General features: G+C 40.0%; 1 protein-coding gene across 2 annotated transcripts in view; it reads left to right on the top strand.

Moving 5' to 3' along the window:
- The window catches only part of slc29a1a (solute carrier family 29 member 1a), a gene marked incomplete in the record, with an annotated part of 39,787 nt that overhangs the window by 22,075 nt on the left and 5,262 nt on the right, over window positions 1-12,450 (top strand). Inside the window, 10 exon segments of one of the 2 annotated variants that reach the window (XM_035663380.1) lie at window positions 1,806-1,935; window positions 2,483-2,575; window positions 2,713-2,794; window positions 3,659-3,843; window positions 4,804-4,943; window positions 6,640-6,774; window positions 8,541-8,638; window positions 9,010-9,091; window positions 9,641-9,726; window positions 9,968-10,079. In XM_035663380.1, coding sequence (XP_035519273.1) covers window positions 2,547-2,575; window positions 2,713-2,794; window positions 3,659-3,843; window positions 4,804-4,943; window positions 6,640-6,774; window positions 8,541-8,638; window positions 9,010-9,091; window positions 9,641-9,726; window positions 9,968-10,079 — 949 coding nt within the window. 2 annotated transcript variants of the gene reach the window in all.

Below are 12,450 nucleotides of genomic sequence, written 5' to 3'. Positions count from 1 at the left end.
TCCGTACCCACTGTATATTGGCAACAAACACTTATTGCACACAACGTAGCAATAAGAGAATTGTTTAATAGTATATCCATAGTTTTACCTCAATGAAAGTACATAATGAATAAGCAACAGTTTATGTCCTTTTAACTTTCTTGTGTGACAAAAATCTTGAATGTACTTTTTGTTTTTCATAAATACCCTAAAGCATGACTGTGACTGGCTGCTAACATAATGGCGGACATCCACAGGAGCATGTGCACGAAGCATGTCAATTATCTTAACCAACCGTGCAGCTAGCAACCCTATTAGCTGACTCCCTGAGCACCATGGGAGTGTTAGTGTTGCTGGCACAGTAAACTCAATTTAGACTGTAAAATCTCTTTTCTTCTCTCATCGTCTTTTTCTCATTCGCTCCCTTCAGCACTCCGCACCAGTTGCTCAACCCCCGCCTCGCTAGCTTACAACACACACAATACAGGAAACCAACACGCTGTTGCATTGCATTCAGGAACCAAAATGGGTCGTGTGGGTATTCTTGAGGTCTAACAAACATGTTTCATACATTTACTTCCTCATAAAACATTGCAAAGCCAATTTTTCCATAAAAGTTCAGAGCGTGCAAACTGCGTTATGTACTTGCGAGCAGTCTTCTTCTGCTGACGCATTGATGCTTTTATTGGCGCCTCCTGTGGATTAGGGGTGGGGGGAAATGAGGAATGATTCACGCAAGAATAGCGATTTGGTTCTGAACTTCCAAAAATAATTTTTTTATACAAGTTTTTTTTTTTACCATTGTAAGTACGGTTTAAATTCTCCGGGCCTCCTTAAAACAGTTGTAGCAAACAGTCTAGCAACTGGCCTGTTGGTTGCCGCTTATGTTAGCCCTGTTAGCGCCTGTTTTTATTTATTTTATGAAAACAAAGTGGTGGAAAACTCCACCACGTACCTTTTTTTATCAGCCTCTTACAATGGACGGCTCGGGGAGTTGATCAGTACATTTTATTTAGAGCTGTCATGTTTCTTGTATTTACTGAGACAACCTAAACTTGGCCTTGTGTTGTTTAGTTTGATTTGATGCCAAATTGCTTTGTGTTTTTTTTTATGGAGGAAGCGTCTTGGGAGAAAAGTTACTGTTTGGAGAAGGTGTCACACAGCTATCTGAGCACATGTGTCCCATCTGATCCTGGGGAAAAGACTCTAGGAGAAGAAGGGAGAGAGGGTATTAATGGTGTTACATAAGTTAAGAGTGGCGCTGAGAACAGAACGAAATAAAAAAATTGATGGGAGGTAATAAAAGGTCAATATGAGATGCACAAGAAAGGCCAAGGGAGCTACAGACATGAAAATAATAATGATAGAGGTGCTAAGGAGGAACAGTGGATGAAATGAGGTGAGAAATTAGTAGGCAGTAGGAAGCATGGGAGGAAATGGAGGGAGAAATTAAGAAGGTATGGGTGCATAGATCGAAAAATAGGACAGTGGAACAGATGGGAATGTAAAGACAAAAAAAAAAGCAATCCTTCATGTTCTCTTCTCTAGCTGTTACATTTGCTTCTTTTCTGAGCACTTCAGACTTACGTGATTGTTATTCTCTTGTCAAGGGAAGGATCTGTCTTTCTCACTATTTACTGTTTACTTGAAATGATAGATATCTAGGAGTTGACGTCTCCGTGCCAAAGATCGTCACACATGTTTGGAATGTAAATGTAAAAATGTGTAGGAAGGGTCGAGGAGAAAGGGGAGTTTGAGATAAAGAGAAGAGGGAGGGATGGACACTGAGATGTAAAGAGGGGCAGGTCCAATGGGCGGCCGACAGTGGGGTGTCAACCTCCTAAACCTCTGTATGGTATAAAATGAAGCATGCAGAGCTCGTTCGGCCTTTGCTCTAGTTGTGCATCTGACCAGAGAAAAGAGGAGTCCTTTGTCCCTGATTGAACTCAGCTATAAGTAAGTTTAGTTAAGGTTTTTTTTAAAGATTAACAGGGGCAGAAAATCTCATGTTTTTTACATTTAAAAGAAATTCTGTACTTTGTGAAGTGGGGCATGTGTTTCACAACTGTAATGCAACTTCACCAGAAAGTGGCAAAATGTCTTTGCCACTTTGTTGAGCTTCAATGTTTTAACCACTCATTGTTCTTGTGGCTGGTCGGTCTTCCTCTGTAATGACTAAGACATGTTCAGAATACAAAAAAAATCAGGAAGGTGATTTATTAGTCTGTTTCTATCGCTGGTGCTGAGTTTGGAGCTAACTTTAAACTGAACCTGACAGTTTTAACTGAATTGGTTAGTTGTATTTTTTTCTGTTCACATTACATTATGCAGCCCATCATTCAATTGCTGCCCTTAAATGAATGAGCCCATAAAAAATATAGAAATATAATAAATATAGAAAGGAGAGACATACGCAGGCTGCTGCTGCTGTGTGTGTGTATATGTGTGCTGGCACACTAAATGTTTTCCATGTTTGACACATGTTGTTATCTGTGTATTTCAGACCTGGTTGCCACCCTGATTAAAACCCTGACTGAGCACGTGCCTCTGGCAGTTTGACGAGAACCATGACGGCCATCAACGCACCTCGGGACAAGTAAGAGAAGCTCTTTAAATCTATTATGTGCAGAATATGAGATTTGGATGAGATCCATTGAATAAATTGTTGATATATGAAGTTGAATGACTTCATTGATGTCGTTTCATGTGAACTTCCTTTTGCCTCTTTCCCAGATACAATGCAGTGTGGATCATTTTCTTCATCCTGGGCCTGGGAACCCTCTTACCGTGGAATTTCTTCATGACGGCAACGATGGTAAGTTAAGCAACATTTTAGGACAATTGTATCCGTCTGAATGTGAGAATATTTGCAGCCAAATGTAGTTAACCCATTGGAACAACAGACAGATGGAGGTCAAAGGAAGAGCCCTGTTGGTGGCCTCGTGGTTAGTGACTACTTAATTAAAAGGTTGGGCTCCACTGAGAGAAAGGTCACCTAACTTAGAGAAAACAATTTTGTTTGTTTACCATTCCTTCCACAAGCACCTGGTTTCACTCAGGATGGCTGACCTTACTCAGGCCCGGTGGATTTCCACGTCAGTCGTTCAGCCTCTTTAATCCCGAGCCATTCTTTTTGAGCTTTAAGGGGTTAACTTCTTAAAATGTGGAATTTAAATTTCATTATCCTGGGGGAGTTGATTTGGATGCACCCTTAGGGGGGATTTCGGTTGAAGCTCAAATACCGTATAGTGCTTATTTGTTTTGACAAAAGTTGGAAAGCACTTTGATGTGTAGATAAGATGCGCTCTAAAGACATGAACCAGAAATATGGTAATACTTTGAGTATGTGGCCACAATCTAGAAATACAAAAGCTTTCTTAGGCTAGCTTGAAATGCATTTTCATTTTAATGCACTGTTCCATTTATAGAAATTTATAGCATCACTATATATTCATAGATTGAGCCATTTTTGTATTTTTAACTTAAATGTGTGTTTAATTTGTGCACCATTTAAAACTGAAAAGCGTTTATAAGGTTTCATCCAAGCGACCTTTCACCTCTTTTTGTAAGGATTTATTCATATGACACAAAGTTGTGAATATGAATTTATTTACTGTTGATGTGCAAGAGCTAATAACCATTGTAAAAAAAAATGTGCATTCCTCCATCCTTTTCTTAGTATTTCACAAGCAGGCTGAAGGACCCACCCACTGACCTCTTCTCCAATCAGACGACAAATGAGACGTCCAGTGCGGGCGGGGACACTCGCACTGTGCTGGAGTCGAAGTTTAACAACGTAATGACGCTCTGCGCCATGGTACCTCTGCTCATTTTCACCTGCCTCAACTCCTTCATACACCAGAGGTATCCACGCTGCTCCGTACTGACATATACTTATGTAACTTTCAGTCTCTTGTCTGCCATGTACACTTCCCCACCAACACCAAACAGTGAGTTATAGCCTAAAGGGCAAAATACATATATTGTTTTCATGAGTAATTTGGAGAGAACACAGTAAGTTCACAAAGTGAAATTTGAGTTTATTTATTACAGATAGAAATGGTAAAACAAGACGTTACATTCAGAGAAGGAACTTAATTCTGCACCTTTACTTTCCAACTTTCTCTGCCTACCCTCCTGCTTACTAGTACCCCCATGTCACCCCATACCACTAAAGGTAACATGATCCTGTTCTGTGAATCTATGTCGGTGTGCCTCCAGTATGTTTGCTTTAATCAGAGTTGGATTGAGAGAGATCTTGGGTGGACCCCGACCACGGCCAACTCTCCCCCTGCACAAACACACCCAAGAATGCTATTTATGTTCTTTACTTCCCCCACCATCTTAGTCTTTACCTCTCTCTGCGTCTCTTCCAAACTTTGCCTCTGTTCTTTTTCTCCCGCTGTCCCACGCTTCCTCAATATACTCTTTATTTCTGATGACCTTTTTTGTCTATTTTCATCCTGTTTTTCTCTCCAAAAGACACGGTTTCCTTTTCTAATAAACAAAGCGCTGCTCATTGTGAATTGACCCAACGCACTCTTATTTCCCGCTTTCTGTTGGAAAGGCCTCAACTTGACCCTCTTGTCATAATGTCATTACCATAATTTTTTTTAAAATTTGTTTTCAACAATGAGTCATAATCCACTGTTCCATATTTCCCTCTCTTCTTTCTCGTGTCAGATTTAAACAGGTATCTTGTCTTTCTCCTGCTGACAAACTGACTGTGGCTAATGTTCTTGAGGTGGTTTGGGTTGGTTGCGTAGAAACAGACATCATATGTAGTAGTTTAAATTTAATTTCTCTTTGCTGTGTGTGACTCAGGATTCCTCAGAAGCTGCGGATCTCTGGCAGCCTGGCAGTCATCTTCGTGGTCTTCCTGTTGACGGCCGTGTTAGTGAAGGTGGACGTGGCCCCACTGCCCTTCTTCACCCTCACTATGATCAAAATTATCTGCATCAACTGTGAGTTTTTAAACTAACGATAACTGATTGTGCGATACTTCAGCAGTCGCTGCAGATAAGGTATCTTTGCCTACTCAAAAAGAAAGCTCAAACCTATATCAAACTGATCAGGTTAGTCAGAACAAAATTAAGTAATGGAACAAAATAAAAAGGGAAACCTAACAAAACAGAAGACACACCGAGTAGCAGAGACACTAACCATCAATCTAAACGAGTCTACTAGACACAGTGAGCATTAGACTTTTGGTGTGCCAGGGGAAATTTAGCCTGAGAGTCAAACTGAATTGCCATATGTTTAATTCATTAAGCCTGACACTGTTTTTATAGTTAGTCATTTTCAGTTGACACAGAAGCTGTGGTAGTGGTTGCTAGGAGCAGTTAACTCAGCTCAAATATGAGTAGGGCTGCACAATTAATCGAGATATTATGGAAATCACAATAAAGCCAGGTGCAATATGCAAATGAAGAAGCTGTAATTTTTTTACAAAGTACTGCTGCATCTCATCTGTACTCATTTACTATGAAAGTAGTTAGGTAGTGCGATTGTTTTGAGAAATATTGCGATATTAGTCACAATTCTCATTTTCTCTGAAAAAAAAAGATTTGCAGGCCAGGGCCTTTCCATGCAGCACTGCAGTGCTTTATTATTATATTGAATTTTGCCATATTGTGATTTTTGATTATATTGATTAATTGTGCAGCCCTAATCGCTGAACAAATCTTAGAAGTGTGTGGTGATTCAAGGAAAAAATGCCTTTCAAGGTAGAAACGTTGGGCAGGCCAAGAAAAAGTGATTGTTTAAGTGTTTGTTTTCATACAATAGACCTGTAACCAATGCTACTTTCATATAGGTCATAATGTTTCGTTTTGTTACAGCTTTTAGAGATGTTTAATTTATTTACTCTGTTCCTCAGAAACTGTGGATCTCAGCAGCTTGACCTTAGACCCCATTTATATCAATGATGGTAGACTAAATATTAGAAACGCCTCTCAGTATACCACAATACAGTTCCACAGCAACACCATCTAAAGCCTCCAAAATAACTATAAAATTGAATCAAGGTTATAATCATTGAACATGATTATAACCTTAATGAAGGTACTGCAGGGCTGTTGTATTAGACTGCATTACTACTTATATACTTAAAGGGATTTCCCATTATATAATTTTAATGTTAAAATCATCCAAATGATTATTTCTATGTGTTTTCTCCGTCTTTGATCAACATCATCTGCATCCACTGTGTTGGGAAAAATCCTCCACTTTCTCATACCACACTGAGCTTCAGAACAGAGTGTGTAATCTCACAGGGTTGTTTATTTACAATGATTCACTCAGCAGCGGGGATAAGCTCACCCCCTCTTTATCCCTGCTGGGCCAGCCCTGACCCCCAGGTCCTCATGAAGAACAGCCCATCGTGTTTGATTTAGAGAGGAGGACGCAGTGACCTTGAAGCTTTGATATCGACGTCTGCTCATTCCTCTTAGTGGACGCATGTTAGGGTTTTTCTGCAGCTAAAGGTTACGTTGCACCATGTCGCTTTTAGAAAGGGTGTCATCTCTCCTTGTTTCCGACAGCGAGGGGCCTCTTTTACTGTTGCTGTGGGGGCAATGTGTTTGTTCTGTGTCACAGTGACTCTTTAAAGGGTACAAATTCTTAAACATCCCTGTCCTGTTTTTCTGTGTCCCTCCCCAGCGTTCGGGGCGATTCTTCAGGGCAGTCTGTTCGGGCTTGCAGGGATTCTGCCTGCCTCCTACACCACACCCATCATGAGTGGACAGGGGCTGGCTGGAACCTTCGCTGCTTTCTCCATGATCTGCGCACTGGCCAGTATGTCTCACACACAAAGCACTAGTTCGCCTCTTCTATCATTAGAATAGAATAGAATGCTTTTATGGTCACTATACACATGTACAATGAGATTAAAAGAATGAATTGATGCTCAGGTGGTGGAGAGAACTACCAGACAGCACCCCTACCAGTGCTGAACACTTTTTAGGAGGTAGCACTGGTGCTAGACAAACAAAATACAGCACATTTCCTGTCTACTACGGTGCCATTTCTAAAATATGTGACTTGCACAATTTGTAATTTGAACTGCTAAGAAAATAGTGACTGTGTAGCTAATACGTGAAAAGTGAAAGTTTGAAAGACTCACACAAATATTTGTTCAATATTAAATGTGTTCAGTGATAAATTTTGTTTTGGTAAAAGGTCAGCCAAATGTTTAATGATTAACAATAACGTATGCTGGCTGCTCTTAGAATTTGACCTTCTTGACATTATTATGAAAACAGAATTAGTTGCTTAGAAGTTCCTTTTGGCACGCGGGATTGTTCCTGTCAGATGTTCTCTAGAGGACATAACTCAGACATGGTTATGCAGTTCGATCACATCTAACATGTAATTAATCAGTTTTCTTGGCTTTTAACTACAGCAGGCTGCATCAAATTGGACAAATCTCACTTTCTTAGTCCCTGTGATGGACTAATGGTTTACTGAGTCATTGACTTCAACGTTATGGTCCCTGTAGAAGCTATGCAGAGACATCACACAGAAATACACACACATATAATCATAAAGTTCTTCAGCGTGCTGCTAGTACAGGAGTATTACTGTGTTCATGTTTGTATTGGTACAGGATGATCTTTTCATAAGAAATGCATCCTGTGTTCACCGTACAGTCTGTATGGATTGAGCAGATGGTGGGTCTTAAAAAGTCTAAAATCCAATCATCTGAATTTTAGGCCTTAAAATGTCTTTTGACAGGTCTTAAATACTGAGTGGGTTTTGTAGGAACACAAAATAAATTAATAATAAATAATATTTTTTTAACTTTCTTTAATGAAGCTGCACATGGTGCTGGTACAGAAAAAGTACTGAACATAGACCTACACATTTGTAATAATAATAACATTATTCTATCAGGGTTGAGAGGATTACTTTAAAAATGTAATCTTATTACCTGTTGAACCTTATCCAAGTATCACAATAATAAAGTAATGTAACTTTAAGTTACTTTTTGATTACCTCACACCAAATATGTAAATTAAGAAAAGAGGAAAATAATATCAAGAAGTACTGATGCGAGTATATTCTTAAGACAACAGAATAATGTAACTTTTGAAAAGAAAATGAAAACAGAAAAATGGAAAGATTTTAAGAATCAAACCTGTATTTTTAAACAAAAACTGATGTATTTTAAAATTGTAAAATGTAAATGTAATGGATGCTTATTACGTAACTCTGTTACATATAATCTATTACTCCCCAAATGTGATTACTATTGATTGATTATCAGCTGATTGCCTTGGGTTGAAAGCTTTTGATATCATTGAATAGTATCGTATTATTTTGAATATGGCGGCATTGAAAAAGTATCAAAGTATTGATACTTTTGACAACCTTGTTATAAACAAATCAATAAATTGATTAATCAAGAATGATTTGTTGATTGATAGTCAAAAAAATCATGATTTTCAGCCCTAGTGAAATGATATAATCCAGCAGTTGGAGTTTACTGTGAGCCACAAGAACAACAGTTAAATGTGTGAAATCAATGCTCTTGATACCAATGATTGTGTGTGTCTCTCTAGGTGGATCAGCCCTGCAGGACAGCGCTTTTGGTTACTTCATCACAGCCTGCGTTGTCATTCTGTTGGCCATATTGTCCTACCTCACTCTGCCTAGGATGGTAAGACCTCATATTCTCTGAACTAAACATTATTCTTAAAGAGTGAAATTCTTTCAAGTGTTTTCTGTCATGAGGATGTTTGTTTAAAACCACTTTCACACGTGTCCTCATGTTGGGGCAACATTTTATGGAAAGCAGTTTGTAAACTTGAGATAAGTGCTGAGTGCTTTAAGATAAGGACTTTTAGAAAGATGATGTATGATGTCATTTTTTTATATCAGTCCAGAGTGTGTGAGGGGGTAGAAAACACTGCCAGTGTGAATGTACAGCATCTCAAGGAACATGGTGTCCTCTCTGTATTCTTTATGTTTGCTCTGCCAGCTCAGTGGAATTGGCTCATTATGGATTTTGTTTGTTTGTTTTGTCAACAGGAGTTTTTCCAGTACTATATGGAGAGTAATAGATCCAGACCCTCTGCTGATGAGGAGAACAAGATGGACTTGCTCAAAAAAGGTACATACATTGCTCACTGCTCAGATATTCTGGTTCCTATTTCCAAAAATGAATAATTATTCATAAGTTGAAGATGTACATTGATTGAACAACGATTGCAGTTAGCAAGCTCTGTGATGGGAGGTTTTTTTAATAGAAATCTTGGGGATTGTACTTCTGTTTGTTACGTTTCAGGCAGAAGAGAAACCAGACATTTTATAACACAGTTGCACATCTGTTGCACAGGTGATTCAACCCAGAGAGTTTCATGTCCATCCAAATCTCAAAAGGGCTCCAACTGCGAGTCTGCTAACATTGTCTGTGCAGAAATATAGCAGGACGTCTGGAAAAAATATAACACTATCATAAGAAGTTAGAATCAACCAAAGATAATTCGACTGACCACTGTGATCCTGTAGTGTTAGTTACTAGTGTGTGAGTGATGTAATGGGAATCGTATGTTATATAACAATTGAAATCTCGTGTGTACACTCACTCAGATGTGGGAAGGATGGGCCATGTGCCTCTTGAGCAACAATAATGATAGACAGCTGTTTGTTTGTCTCTCAGAGAGTCCAGCAGAAAAGCGGCCGGTGGTGAGTCTGGTGGAGGACGAGGCCAAACCCAGCGTGTCTGTGGTAAACATCTTCAAACAGGTGAAATAACTTTCTCACATTGTAACATATGAATACAAAGGGATCAAAATGCATCATAGATTTGTCAGCAGCCCAACAGTCTGTTATATATAAATATACGCACTTATAGAAGCTGACATTTTTACCATTTAGTAGTAATAGTAGATGTTAAATCTGTCATTCAACATCCCGTCAGCAGTTAGAGATAATCAGCTCCTGGTTACAAAATATTGATTAAGTTTGACTTGTGCTCTGTGATCAGATCTGGGTGATGGCTCTGTCAGTGTGCTTCATCTTCACCGTCACCATCGGAACATTCCCAGCCGTAACAGTCGAGGTCAGGTCCACAGTAGCGCAAGAAGGAGACGCCTGGGGTGAGTCTCCATTTCCAGCCTCCAACATCTGTACAAAGCTACACTGCTACAGTAACTCTGATAATCTGTCATCTGGGAGGGAGGACCCTGTTAAAACATGATTCCCGCAGCTTGTTTGAGAATATTTTTGTTTCCCAAAAAGAAGATGGAAGATATTTAGCCCCTAACCTCACACAGTAAGATGAAGTGTTTTGTGGGGTGAGAATTAGAAAAGTTGCAACACAATCCAAAATAAAAAAACACATCATTTTTCCTATTTATGGTTAAAAGGGGAAAACTGTCTCCAGTTAGGGTTGGCTGGCCACCATCAGCCCAACAAGCGCAGATTGCGGCCATATTTGCGCAGGCATAAAAACACCCAAAATAACAACCGGCGATGTGCTCAGCTAACCCTGGTCTCCAACAGGCAAAGATGAAATCTGTGAGGCACAAATGTGTTGGAAGGCTTTTAATTCAACAGTAAAACTGGACTCTTTGTCTTTTTTGGTATTTTTTAGACTTAGACTTAGTTTTGCTGTCTTTGCAGATCTATTTAGTGTAAATTGAAAATTCTGTATACATGGATTTATATATAAATGTGAGAGTTTTAAACCTTTAAGCACATACACCTTATCCCTTTAGGCTTGCAGTGTAGCTCTGAAAAGTTTGGAGCTTTTGCGGCACAGTTGTCAGTTTGGATTCACACGACCCGGAGTCACAGCAAAAAAGTAGCTTGAGATGTTTCTAAGGATGATTTGATTGGATACCACTGGAATAAAGTAACGGCAGTGAACCCAAACACAGCTGCCGTCCTCCATGGAGGAGAAAGCTACAAACTTTTCAGCTTCACCTTTCAGGCCCACAGAGGATGGGTACTTGATCTATGTTTTCTTACAAGCAAAGACCTCAGCAGGGTTGTTGTTTTTGTTTTTGTTGTTGCTGCTAACAACAGCTTGTTTGTTTTGGTCCCTCTTCAGGAACATACTTCATCCCGGTGTCATGTTTCCTCCTCTTCAACTTAATGGACTGGGCTGGCAGGAGTCTGACGGCTGTCTGTATGTGGGTCAGTAACGACACAAATAACACGTTTTACCAACGGGGCTTGGCCTCTCTAACCCGCTCTGCAGGTCTGGGCTTCCTCTTCGGGTTCAGAGCCAGCATAAGTAGTTCACAGGCTTAGTCCCAACTAGTTGTCAAGTTTCCTGCTGTTTTAATGGATCTATTCAGAAGAAATTTGATCACAAATATTGTCTTAACTGCCTGGTGGTCTCTGGTCTTTGTGGATACAGCTAGACTAGTGAGAACCCTACGGTCACTTTTATGCTCACTGCCACTAATAACGCCTGTAAAATACTGCGGGAGCGTATTTCAAAATGTAGCGGGACAAAGACCAGTGTTTAAACGTCGCTACCTCACCTGTCAACAAATCCTGTTCCCTAACAGCACTCTGGTTTACAAACACTTTTGCTTTATGGAATCTATTTAAAATTACCAAAGCTAAATATTTAGTATGACGTGCTGTTGTCTGTATGGTGCGATGGACAACAGACACACTTGTTGACACTTTCATGAAACCCTTTGGCAGCATTAAATGTTGACACGCTAATAAATCTGAGGCATGATGAGTGTAATGGTGGAAAAACATCAGTCAGTTTGTTTGTTTTGGACAAAAGTGTGTGTCTGTGTGTGTGGGTGTGTGGGTCTGGGGTCTCATTTATAAAACTGTGCGTGGGATCGTTACTAAAAGTGTACGTACGCCCAAAAGCCAAGTTTTGCGTGCGCCAAAAAATATTCAGACTTATAAAACCCTGCGTACGCAACGCACAACCTGTAAGCACAATCTTTGCTTTATAATCCACAGAGTGCCTACAAGTGGCGCAGCTGAATCGCCTTTCACGTATCCCGCCCTGTACACGGGCCCTTTTTTTAACCATAAGATGGTCCCAATGCAGAACGACCTCATTGGGAATGCGCACTCCATATAAAACAGACTCAGACCGCAGAGTATTATGGTCTTTTCTCGGAAAACAATGGAGGAAGGACGGAGAAAGGCAAAAAAGCGAAATTTTCACGGGAGGTTGACAGTGGAGACCCTTGTGCGGGTGAAGGTGGAGCCCGAAAGTAGTTTTGTTCGGCAGTCCGCGGGCTGGATCACTAAACCGAGAAACAGCAGAGTGAGCGCCAGCAATGTTGCTGCCAAGCAGTGAACTCTTGTCATACAGTGTTCATAAAAATATTATGTTATTGAACACATGTTGGACAGATGCTTTATTCCATGCAGGATCGCGCCCTGCTGTCCTCTCCTCCTCCTGCGCTCCGGGAGTGGACAGTATGGAGTGACGGGATTAAATATAGAGAATTTTGATTTTGAATTTTCATTTCGATTTCGATC

The sequence above is a fragment of the Morone saxatilis genome, unplaced genomic scaffold (assembly GCF_004916995.1).
Source record: "Morone saxatilis isolate NCDOM2014 unplaced genomic scaffold, NCSU_SB_2.0 Contig19, whole genome shotgun sequence".
Taxonomy (NCBI): Eukaryota; Metazoa; Chordata; class Actinopteri; family Moronidae; genus Morone; species Morone saxatilis.
This window is presented reverse-complemented; position numbering and strand designations above follow the sequence as displayed.